Source organism: Oncorhynchus mykiss, chromosome 4 (genome assembly GCF_057628025.1).
Source record: "Oncorhynchus mykiss isolate SJ-2025 chromosome 4, ASM5762802v1, whole genome shotgun sequence".
Taxonomy (NCBI): domain Eukaryota; kingdom Metazoa; phylum Chordata; class Actinopteri; order Salmoniformes; family Salmonidae; genus Oncorhynchus; species Oncorhynchus mykiss.
The window spans coordinates 90,414,180-90,427,500 of NC_143025.1; the positions used below are offsets into that span (position 1 = coordinate 90,414,180).

The following is a 13,321-nucleotide window of genomic DNA, read 5'->3' on the forward strand; positions in this document are numbered from 1 at the left end:
TAGGGAATAAGTACTATTATATAGGGAATAGAATAGGTTGTCATTATATAGGGAATAGGTTGTCATTATATAGGGAATAGGTTGTCATTATATAGGGAATAAGTTGTCATTATATAGGGAATAGGTTGTCATTATATAGGGAATAAGTACTATTACATAGGGAATAGGTTGTCATTATAGAGAGAATAAGTACTATTATATAGAGAATAGGTTGTCATTATATAGAGAATAGGTTGTCATTTGTGACACAGACCCACTACCCTGTCAACATCAGATCAACCAAAGCGTGTGACAGCATCTGTTTAATCCCAGGGGGCTGGAGGGAGGGGAGGTGAGCGAGGGACGAGATGGCCTCCCACCTGCTTCCCCAAACAGGCAAGACAAAGCCAGAGTTGTTCTCCCACGACAGTTCTGACAACCTTGTTTTACACTTCAGGTCCCACTCTCCATGTCCAGATGGAGCATTACCGCGTGTGTGTTCACACTGCCAGGGTGTGTGTGTGTGTGTGCGTGCGTGCGTGCGTGGTGTTCACAGTCATGGTGTTGAGAACTGGTTTTCAGTGTGATTGCGTGCTTGTATGTGTGTGTGTGTGTGTGTCTGTGTGTGTAAAGGGGTCAACACCTCCCTAAATCCCAGTCTTCAGAGGAACACATGTTAGCTGCTGTGTCTGATCTATCACCTGTCACTGCAGTGAGGACAGGCCCAACCAGGCTGTGTGTGTGTGTGTGTGTGTGTGTGTGTGTGTGTGTGACAGGCCAAGTGCATGGTCGTTCAACACCCCTAAAGGCCACACAGATGCTGACCACTGTGCTGACGGACAGGCAGGTCCGTCTGTCCGTCCGTCTGTCTGTCTGTCGACCAATGGGAAGCAGTAGCCTCGTCTGGGTTTTTTTCACACTCCTGCTATGAGTGTGCAGCTGTGAGTCGGAGCTTACAAGCTAACTCTAAACTGCTTTTCATTTTGCTATAAAAAAAAAAAAGTATTTCAGTGATCGGGCTAAAGTAAAGGAAGATATCAACATAGCTTGTTATCAGGAAGTCGGATTCAGAAACATTTGGGTGGATGTGGTGTAGGAGATCACAGACTCGTGCAGAGACAGCATCAATGATTCTACAGCACACGATCTCACTGTATTGGTTCATCTATCGATCAGGAACAGGCTTGACAGAGTCTGGATATTGGATATTACTTTAATAACCTTCTGTGTTTCTGGCTGGAGGGAGAGAGAGAAAGAAAGAGAGGGAGAGAGAGAGAGAGAGAGAGAGAGAGAAAGAGAGGGAGAGAGAGAGAGAGAGAGAGAGAGAGAGAGAGAGAGAGAGAGAGAGAGAGAGAGATGGGGAGAGAGAGAAATAAAGAGAGTGAGGGGTGGGGAGAAAAAGGCCCCAATGTTACTCCCCTGTTCATGTCTGCTTACAACAGACTAGGCTGATTCTTATCTGTGGTCCAGGAGGAGGGTGAGATTACAGTGTAGGGTTTAGAGTGTATGGTTTGGGATGTAGAATTTAGGGTATAGTTTGTGGGGTGTAGGGTTTAGGGTGTAGGGTATAGGGTTTAGTGTGTAGGTTTTAGGGTGTATGGTGTAGGTTTTTGGTGTAGGGTTTAGGGTGTAGAGTGTAGTCTGCCTAGATTAATTCATGAATTTGTACGAAAATACTCAGAAACACACTGCAAGAACAAGATATATTACATCAAAGACAGAATTAACCAGTGCTATCTGACGCGTGTTGAGAGATCAATGAGTTGGACCAGTTGACCCCACGCTAAATGACGTTGTCCTGACAAAAATACCTACATGTAACTGACAAAATAAAGGAAACACTTGATGAAATGAGGGATAGAAAGTATATTGAACTCAGGTGCTTCCACAGAGGGGTGGTTCCTGAGTTAATTAAGCAATTAACATCCCAGCATGCTTAGGTGATACGATTCTGACATAAGCTACAGATAGCTGGTCTCCTGGTCAGTACAGCTGGTCTCCTGGTCAGTACAGATATCTGGTCTCCTGGTCAGTACAGATAGCTGGTCTCCTGGTCAGTACAGATAGCTGGTCTCCTGGTAGCTACAGATAGCTGGTCTCCTGGTCAGTACAGATTGCTGGTCTCCTAGTCAGTACAGATAGCTGGTCTCCTAGTCAGTACAGATAGCTGGTCTCCTAGTCAGTAAAGATAGCTGGTCTCCTAGTCAGTACAGACTGCTGGTGTCCTGGTCAGTACAGAAAGCTGGTCTCCTGGTCAGTACAGATAGCTGGTCTCCTGGTAGTACAGATTTCTGGTCTCCTGGTAGCTACAGATAGCTGGTCTCCTGGTAGCTACAGATATCTGGTCTCCTAGTAGCTACAGATAGCTGGTCTCCTGGTCAGTACAGATAGCTGGTCTCCTGGTAGCTACAGATAGCTGGTCTCCTGGTAGCTACAGATAGCTGGTCTCCTGGTAGTACAGATAGCTGGTCTCCTGGTCAGTACAGATAGCTGGTCTCCTGGTAGCTACAGATAGCTGATCTCCTGGTAGTACAGATAGCTGGTCTCCTGGTCAGTACAGATAGCTGGTCTCCTGGTAGCTACAGATAGCTGATCTCCTGGTAGTACAGATAGCTGGTCTCCTGGTAGTACAGATAGCTGGTCTCCTGGTCAGTACAGATAGCTGGTCTCCTGGTAGCTACAGATTGCTGGTCTCCTGGTCAGTACAGATAGCTGATCTCCAGGTAAGTACAGCTAGCTGGTCTCCTGGTAGCTACAGATAGCTGGTCCCCTGGTAGCTACAGATAGCTTGTCTCCTGGTCAGTACAGCTGGTCTCCTGGTCAATACAGATAGCTGGTCTCCTGGAAGCTACAGATAGCTGGTCCCCTGGTAGCTACAGATAGCTTGTCTCCTGGTCAGTACAGCTGGTCTCCTGGTCAGTACAGCTGGTCTCCTGGTTGGTACAGATAGCTGGTCTCCTGGTAGCTACAGATAGCTGGTCTCCTGGTCAGTACAGATAGCTGGTCTCCTGGTCAGTACAGATAGCTGGTCTCCTGGTCAGTACAGATAGCTGCTCACCTGGTCAGTACAGATAGCTGCTCACCTGGTCAGTACAGATAGCTGGTCTCCTGGTCAGTACAGATAGCTGGTCTCCTGGTCAGTACAGATAGCTGGTCTCCTGGTAGCTACAGATAGCTGGTCTCCTGGTCAGTACAGATCGCTGGTCTCCTGGTCAGTACAGATAGCTGGTCTCCTGGCAATACCTCCTTGCAAGTTATAATTAAGTGACATATTTTCCATTGAGTCCTGTGACCTTTTACCAGACTGAACTCTAGCGAACAAGGGAAGGACTGGAACCAGACATCGGCCCGGGCGTTTCTTACACTCCGGCTCATTTCTTTCCTAGAGACCCCACACACAGGCCCATTATCCCACCTAGAGGCCCCCAATATAAGCCAAATAATGGTCATTTTGTGCCTAACCGCCAAGTTAGACAGGCCCCCTGGACTAAGAATAGACCAGCCCATCTGGCTTTTGCCCGAAATGCCCTATGGCCAGTCCGCCCCTGTCGGTCATCTCACAGACCAAGCCTGTCTGTCCAGACCAGTGACCGCAAACGGAACAAGGCTTCTGTTTACGGCGAACATGTTTCCGAGAAACTATTTCAATTGGACGATTTTAATTAATATTACAAAATGTTACAGTGAAACATCAAACAGATTATTTTTGTCAGAATAATTGGGACTTTTCAGCAAAAAAACAAATTAGTTGCAAAGTACTTTGCTATTCCTAGTACTAACAGAAGCCTACATGGCCACAGGATTATTTATGGTGACAGTTAGACGCAAAACAGACACACACTACCTTCTCAGACTGTTAGCTGACACATTTAAAATGTTAGCCAACGTTCAGAAACTATTTCCCTTGTTTAACACACCTCGGGTCTGGCAGCGCTCTGTCTGGCCCGCGACAGAAGTATCAGCAGCCTGATTTTCTAAGAAAGTCAGTAATCTGTAATGTCCTCCATCCTCCATCGTCCTCATTGATTTTGTCCTCGTGCGCAACACACACAAAGGCACACACACACACACACACACACACAAGGTCGCACAAAACTATACACCCTTTCCTCACACACACACACACACACACACACACACACACACACACACACACACACACACACACACACACACACAACCTTTCATTAAGGAGACTTGTTGGAAATGCAGGTACCGCTGGTCTCCTCATCAATTGAGCCCTACATTTATTTACTGATTTTGATTAGGTTTTATAACAATCTCAGAGGATAGACACCACCCCCTGGTACCGACCACTAACCACTACTGTTGGAGACACCACCCCCTGGTACCGACCACTAACCACTACTGTTGGAGACACCACCCCCTGGTACCGACCACTAACCACTACTGTTGGAGACACCACCCCCTGGTACCGACCACTAACCACTACTGTTGGAGACACCACCCCCTGGTACCGACCACTAACCACTACTGTTGAAGACACCACGCCCTGGTCCGGGCAGAAATAGGTATGTGTGTGTGTCTTTCTCCCTCTGCTCTCTGTCTTTCACTTCCTTTCAATACATGGGCTTTGTTCAAGTCAGTCAAGAGGTTTAATGTTTCCTAGAATGCTAGAACCCAAGCACCTGACCCTTTAAAAATCAGATCCCCTTAGCTTAGAGCAGAAGCTTATATCAAATCAAAATCAAATCAAATGTATTTATATAGCCCTTCGTACATCAGCTGATATCTCAAAGTGCTGTACAGAAACCCAGCCTAAAACCCCAAACAGCAAGCAATGCAGGTGTAGAAGCACGGTGGCTAGGAAAAACTCCCTAGAAAGGCCAAAACCTAGGAAGAAACCTAGAGAGGAACCAGGCTATGTGGGGTGGCCAGTCCTCTTCTGGCTGTGCCGGGTGGAGATTATAACAGAACATGGCCAAGATGTTCAAATGTTCATAAATGACCAGCAGGGTCAAATAATAATAAGGCAGAACAGTTGAAACTGGAGCAGCAGCACGGTCAGGTGGACTGGGGACAGCAATAACCAACCTGTTGGTGGAAATATATGAAATACATTTAGAAAATGTAAGATATCTTTTCTCATACGTTCTATCATCACTGACCTTGGAGGTCAGTGTTGGGGAAGCTACTCTGAAAATGTAGTTTATCAAGCTTTGGCCAAGTCGATGAAGATGGCTGCACAGTACTGTCTTTTATCGATGGCCGTGATGATATCGTTTAGGACCTTGAGCATGGCTGAGGTGCACCCATGACCAGCTCGGAAACCAGATTGCACAGCGGAGAAGATACAGTGGGATTCGAAATGGTCGGTGATTTCTTTGTTAACTTGGCTTTCGAAGATTTAAAAAAGCAGGGTAGGATGGATATAGGTCTATAGCAGTTTGGGTCTAGAGTATCTCCCCCTTTGAAGAGGGGGATGACCGCGGCAGCTTTCCAATCTTTGGGGATCTCAGACGACACGGAAGAGAGGTTGAATAGGCTAGTAATAGAGGTTGCAACAATTTGGTGGATAATTTTAGAAAGAGAGGGTCCAGATTGTCTAGCCCAGTTGATTTGTAGGGATCCAGATTTTGCATCTCTTTCACCCAAATCCAGAACTGTCTGGATTTGGGTGAAGAGGAAGCGGGGGGTGGGGGGGCTTGGGCAAGTTGCTGCAGGGGGTGCTGAGATGTTGGCCAGGGTTGGGTTAGCCAAGTGGAAAGCATGGCCAGCCGTAGCAAAATGCTTATCCTCAGTGCAGTGGGCAGCTGGGAGGAGGTGCTCTTATTCTCCATGGACTTTACAGTGTCCCAGAACTTTTTGGAATTAGTGCTACAGGATGCAAATTTCTGTTTGAAAAAGCTAGCCTTAGCTTTCCTAACTGACTGAGTATATTGGTTCCTGAATGAACTATCATGGTCCAAACACACCTAGACATTTGCGAAGAGTGCACGACAACAACTTTTCCCCCTACGGAGACTGAAAAGATTTGGCATGGGGCCCCAGATCCTCAAAATGTTCTACAGATTCACCATCGAGAGCATGGTTGCATCATCGCCTGGTATGGAAACTGCTCGGCATCTGACTGTAAGGCGCTACAGATGGTAGTGTGAACGGCCCAATACATTGCTGGGGCCAAGATTCCTGCCATCCAGGACCTACTGTATATACAATAGGCGATGTCAGAGGAAGACCCCCAAAAAATGTCAAAGACTCAAGTCACCCAACTCATAGACTGTTCTCTCTGCTACCGTCACTTTACAAATTACCTCGACTAACCTGTACCCCAGCACATTGACCCGGTACCGGCACCCCCTGTATATAGCCTCCACATTGACCCGGTACCGGCACCCCCTGTATATAGCCTCCACATTGACCCGGTACCGGAACCTCCTGTATATAGCCTCCACATTGACCCGGTACCGGCACCCCCTGTATATAGCCTCCACATTGACCCGGTACCGGCACCCCCTGTATATAGCCTCCACATTGACCCGGTACCGGCACCCCCTGTATATAGCCTCCACATTGACCCGGTACCGGCACCCCCTGTATATAGCCTCCACATTGACCCGGTACCGGTACCCCCTGTATATAGCCTCCACATTGACCCGGTACCGGTACCCCCTGTATATAGCCTCCACATTGACCCGGTACCGGTACCCCCTGTATATAGCCTCCACATTGACCCGGTACCGGTACCCCCTGTATATAGTCTCCACATTGACTCTGTACTGGTACCTCATGTATATAGCCTCCACATTGACTCTGTACCGGCACCCCCTGTATATAGCCTTGTTATTATTAATACATTTTATTTTTATTTTATAACATTTTTACAGTAAATATTTTCTTAACTCTATTTCTTGAACTGCATTGTTCGTTAAGGGCTTGTGTTTAAGTCTTCACCTGCTGCATGTAACAAATAAAAATGGTTTTGATACGATACCAGGCTGGCGCTGTTAACGTTGGGACAAATGATTCGGGAGACAGGCGCAGGAATGCGTAATAGGGGTTTTAGGCGTGCCCTGTAAATACACGGGGGCGAAGAACAAACAAACACTTTACAAAAAACACAGGGTTGAAACCCAAAAACAAAAGAGCGAGGAGTACCTCGAATAAATAACACACGCGCACAATGATTTAACACAACGGGACGAGACCCGTAATCAATCACCTGCACAATCCACAAGGGAACGAAAGCCCAAAACACACAGCACAGGTACTCACACGCCCCACTGGACATTGTGACAATAATGGACAGACAACGGAAACCAAGGGGCATACTTATACAAGTACTAATCAGTGGAAACAGGGGACAGGTGTAGGTGATGAAAGTTCCGGAGGGATCCGTGACAGGTACCCCTAGTAGTGAGAGGCAGCCGGGCCGGGGCAGAGGCAGCCGGGGCCGAGGCAGAGGCAGCCGGGGCCGAGGCAGCCGGGCCGGGGCAGAGGCAGCCGGTCCGGGGCAGAGGCAGCCGGGCCGAGGCAGAGGCAGCCGGGGCCGAGGCAGCCGGGCCGGGGCAGAGGCAGCCGGGCCGAGGCAGAGGCACACTCTTATTGTCTGCATCGAGGGGTTAGTCCGACCTGCTATATAGACAATACCCACAGATTCTCCCCATCAGCACTCGCTAATCACATGAGGTTAATTTCTGAGCTTCATTTGTTCTGGCCCGCGGTTAAAGCTACGGCTGGCCAGCGCCCTTCTTGTTGGGGTGGGGGGGATGGAGACATCAGACTGATGAAGGAAACATGAGAGCGGGTGGTTAGATGGAAACCGGTGGGGTGGTTGGGGTAAATCATAGGGTGGTTATGACAGAACAAAAGCGTATCTGTGGAAGGCCTAGTTTATTTTTTGATGGACACACAGCTATGTTGTTCAAGGGGGGTTATAGGCTTACTGACAGACACACAGCTATGTTGTTAAAGGTGGGTTATAGGCTTATTGGTGGAAGGCTACCAATAAATTGACACATGATCTGGCTCCACATAACTAGACAGTATTTAACTGTCTGTCTGTCTGTCGGCTGGTTGGCTGGTGCCATGACATGTGGAACTGGAAAGTGTTCATAGTGGTGTATATTTACAATGACTGTGATGTGGTTTATTGTTAGGGGGCTGTGATGTGGTTTATTGTTTGTGGGCGGTACCTGAAATGGCAGCTTGTTCCCTAAATAGTGCACTACTTTAGACCATATGGAGCCCTATGAAACCCTATGGAGCCCTATGAAACCCTATGGAGCCCTATGGAGCCCTATGAAGCCCCATGGAGCCCTATGAAGCCCTATGAAACCCTATGGAGCCCTATGGAGCCCTATGAAGCCCCATGGAGCCCTATGAAGCCCTATGGAGCCCTATGAAGCCCTATAGAGCCATATAAAGCCCCATTGAGTCCTTTGGTGCCAGAGGGGGCCATTTGAGACACAACCAGGATTTGTTTCTTCACACAACTGAGTGTTACAAGAGAAATTGGAAATAAACCACCCAAATTAGCTTTTCATATTAAACCATATACAGTATGACAGTAGTATTTAAAAATTGTGTTGAGTTGAATTACAGCCACAACTGCCGCAGGTCCACATACTTATACCGGTCAACATTATGTGTAAACCCATAACACTTCCAAGGAAACTGTAACAGGAAAGGACTAAGCTACTCTGCCACCTAAAAAAAATCTATTGACTAGATTTCCCCCCTGTATTTCCATTGGCCCTTCACTGCAGGAGCAACAACACAAGCAGGAAGTGACTTGGGATGTTCGGAAAGCATTTAGTGGATCAATAAGCTGGGACAAAGCAGAGATAGAGAGGGGGAGAGAACAGACAGACAGAGAGAGAGTGAGAGAGAGAGAGAGAGAGAGAGAGAGCAGACAGAAAGAGAGAGAGAATGTCTTCTCTATTTTGTTTATTGTTTATTTCACTTTCTTTGGCAATGTCAACACATTTCCCATGCCAATAAAACCCCATTGAATTGAGAGAGACAGAGACAGAGAGAGAGAGACAGAGAGAGACAGACAGAGACAGAGAGAGACAGAGAGACAGACAGACAGAGAGAGAGACAGAGAGAGAAAGAGAGAGAGAGAGAGACAGAGAGAGAGAGAGAGACAGACAGAGAGAGAGACAGAGAGAGAAAGAGAGAGAGAGAGAGACAGAAAGAGACAGAGAGAGAGACAGAGAGAGACAGAGAGAGAGAGCGAGAGCGAGAGAGAGACAGAGACAAATGGGATGTGGACTCACCCTCTTTGAGCATGCCTACTTTGAGACACTTCATGAAACGACAAGCCTGGCAGGATTTGCGTCTCCTCTTGGTGATCTCACACTCGTTTGTTGCCGGACAGCTGTATTCTATGTTCCCTGGGGAAGAAGGAGAGGATTGAGGAGACCATGGATAACACTCGGAGATCATTCTGTTCTTCTAAACTATTTATTTGATCCCCTCATATCCGGCTGCATTAGTCTCTCATATCCTGCTGCATTAGTCTCTCATATCCTGCTGCATTAGTCTCTCATATCCGGCTGCATTAGTCTCTCATATCCTGCTGCATTAGTCTCTCATATCCGGCTGCATTAGTCTCTCATATCCTGCTGCATTAGTCTCTCATATCCTGCTGCATTAGTCTCTCATATCCGGCTGCATTAGTCTCTCATATCCTGCTGCATTAGTCTCTCATATCCTGCTGCATTAGTCTCTCATATCCGGCTGCATTAGTCTCTCATATCCTGCTGCATTAGTCTCTCATATCCTGCTGCATTAGTCTCTCATATCCGGCTGCATTAGTCTCTCATAATTCCATCCTCAACCCCCTTCTCTACATTATTGACTTGAACCTTCCTGTCTCTCCTCCTCCTGAACATTTTCTGACCGGCATGGTACTGACACACATAAACACATTCAAACACGCACACAAACACACGCACAGACGCTTACCCCTCTACCAAGGTGACCTAAAATGACAAACTCCTGAAGGAGAGAAGAGGGTAGTGGCATTTTGATGGGGCACGTAAAAAGCTCCTCCATCCCCCCACCCCCCCTCCATCTCTCCATCCCCCCACCCCCCCTTCGTCCCCCCTCCATCCCCCAAACCCCCCTCCATCCCTCCATCCCTTCATCCCTCAATCCCCCCTCCATCCCTCCCCCTCCATCCCTCCATCCCTCCCCGTCCATCCCTCCACTCCCCCATCTCCCCTCCATCCCTCCATCCCCCTTCCATCCCTCCATCCCCCCTCCATCCCTCCACTGCCCCCTCCATCCCTCCATCCCTCCACTCCCCCATCCATCCCTCCATCCCTCCACTCCCCCATCCCCCCTCCATCCCTCCACTCCCCCATCCCCCTCCATCCCTCCATCCCCCCTCCATCCCTCCATCCCCCCTCCATCCCTCCACTCCCCCATCCCCCCTCCATCCCCCTTCCATCCCTCCATCCCCCCTCCATCCCTCCACTCCCCCCTCCATCCCTCCATCCCCCCATCCCCCATCCCCCCTCCATCCCTCCATCCCCCATCCATCCCTCCATCCCTCCATCCCTCCTCCATCCCTCCCCCTCATCCCCCCTCCATCCCTCCACTCCCCCATCCCCCATCCATCCCTCCACTCCCCCATCCCCCCTCCATCCCCCTCCATCCCCATCCATCCCTCCATCCCCCCTCCATCCCTCCCCCTCTATCCCCCCTCCATCCCTCCACTCCCCCATCCCCCTCCATCCCTCCATCCCTCCACTCCCCCATCCCCCATCCATCCATCCCCCCTCCATCCCCCCTCCATTCCCCCTCCATCCCTCCATCCCTCCTCCATCCCTCCATCCCTCCATCCCTCCACTCCCCCATCCCCCATCCATCCATCCCCCGTCCATCCCTCCATCCCTCCACTCCCCCATCCCCCATCCATCCATCCCCCGTCCATCCCTCCATCCCTCCATCCCCCCTCCATCCCTCCATCCCTCCACTCCCCCATCCCCCCTCCATCCCTCCATCCCCCCTCCATTCCTCCACCCCCCTCCACCCCCCCCTCCATCCCCCCCTCCATCCCTCCATCCCTCCTCCATCCCTCCCCCTCCATCCCCCCTCCATCCCTCCACTCCCCCATCCCCCATCCATCCCTCCACTCTCCCATCCCCCCTCCATCCCCCTCCATCCCTCCATCCCCCCTCCATCCCTCCCCCTCCATCCCTCCATCCCCCCTCCATCCCTCCCCCTCTATCCCCCCTCCATCCCTCCACTCCCCCATCCCCCCTCCATCCCTCCCCCCTCCATCCCTCCATCCTGCCCTATTCCATCCTTTTGCCCTTCCTCCACTTCGATTTTCAGATAAATGAGCTCCATTAATGCAGAAAGGCAGACTTTCAACTAGGACAACTGCTACCCCTCCCATACTCGGGTTCAAGTACTGTTTGAGATCATTTCATATACTCTAGCTGTGTTTCATATACTCTAGCTGTGTTTCATATACTGTAGCTGTGTTTTATATACTCTAGCTGTGTTTTATATACTCTAGCTGTGTTTCATATACTGTAGCTGTGTTTCATATACTGTAGCTGTGTTTCATATACTGTAGCTGTGTTTCATATACTGTAGCTGTGTTTCATATACTGTAGCTGTGTTTCATATACTCTAGCTGTGTTTCATATACTCTAGCTGTGTTTCATATACTGTAGCTGTGTTTTATATACTGTAGCTGTGTTTCATATACTGTAGCTGTGTTTCATATACTGTAGCTGTGTTTCATATACTCTAGCTGTGTTTCATATACTGTAGCTGTGTTTCATATACTGTAGCTGTGTTTCATATACTGTAGCTGTGTTTCATATACTGTAGCTGTGTTTCATATACTGTAGCTGTGTTTCATATACTGTAGCTGTGTTTTATATACTCTAGCTGTGTTTCATATACTGTAGCTGTGTTTCATATACTGTAGCTGTGTTTTATATACTCTAGCTGTGTTTCATATACTGCAGCTGTGTTTCATATACTCTAGCTGTGTTTCATATACTGCAGCTGTGTTTCATATACTGTAGCTGTGTTTCATATACTGTGTTTCATATACTCTAGCTGTGTTTCATATACTGTGTTTCATATACTGTAGCTGTGTTTCATATACTGTGTTTCATATACTCTAGCTGTGTTTCATATACTGCAGCTGTGTTTAATATACTGTAGCTGTGTTTCATATACTGTAGCTGTGTTTCATATACTGTAGCTGTGTTTCATATACTGTAGCTGTGTTTCATATACTGTAGCTGTTTCATATACTGTAGCTGTGTTTCATATACTGTAGCTGTGTTTCATATACTGTAGCTGTGTTTCATATACTGTAGCTGTGTTTCATATACTGTAGCTGTGTTTCATATACTGTAGCTGTGTTTCATATACTGTAGCTGTGTTTAATATACTGTAGCTGTGTTTCATATACTGTAGCTGTTTCATATACTCTAGCTGTGTTTCATATACTCTAGCTGTAACATACAGTATATGAAACACAGCTAGAGTATAAGAAACACAGCTGCAGTATATGAAACACAGCTACAGTATATTAAACACAGCTACAGTATATGAAACACAGTATATGAAACACAGTATATGAAACACAGCTACAGTATATGAAACACAGCTACAGTATATTAAACACAGCTACAGTATATTAAACACAGCTAGAGTATATGAAACACAGCTAGAGTATATGAAACACAGCTACAGTATATTAAACACAGCTACAGTATATTAAACACAGCTACAGTATATGAAACACAGCTACAGTATATTAAACACAGCTACAGTATATTAAACACAGCTAGAGTATATGAAACACAGCTACAGTATATGAAACACAGCTACAGTATATTAAACACAGCTACAGTATATGAAACACAGCTACAGTATATGAAACACAGCTAGAGTATATAAAACACAGCTAGAGTATATGAAACACAGCTACAGTATATGAAACACAGCTACAGTATATTAAACACAGCTACAGTATATTAAACACAGCTAGAGTATATGAAACACAGCTACAGTATATGAAACACAGCTACAGTATATTAAACACAGCTACAGTATATGAAACACAGCTACAGTATATGAAACACAGTATATGAAACACAGTATATGAAACACAGCTACAGTATATGAAACACAGCTACAGTATATGAAACACAGCTACAGTATATTAAACACAGCTACAGTATATTAAACACAGCTAGAGTATATGAAACACAGCTACAGTATATTAAACACAGCTACAGTATATGAAACACAGCTACAGTATATTAAACACAGCTACAGTATATTAAACACAGCTACAGTATATTAAACACAGCTACAGTATATTAAACACAGCTAC

General features: G+C 47.2%; 1 protein-coding gene across 2 annotated transcripts in view; it reads right to left on the bottom strand.

Moving 5' to 3' along the window:
* The window catches only part of LOC110521118 (steroid hormone receptor ERR2-like), a 105,856-nt gene that overhangs the window by 32,193 nt on the left and 60,342 nt on the right, over positions 1–13,321 (bottom strand). For both annotated transcript variants that reach the window (XM_036976344.2, XM_036976345.2), the window contains one exon: positions 9,222–9,338. In XM_036976344.2, coding sequence (XP_036832239.2) covers positions 9,222–9,338 — 117 coding nt within the window. The remainder of the gene's footprint in view (positions 1–9,221; positions 9,339–13,321) is intronic.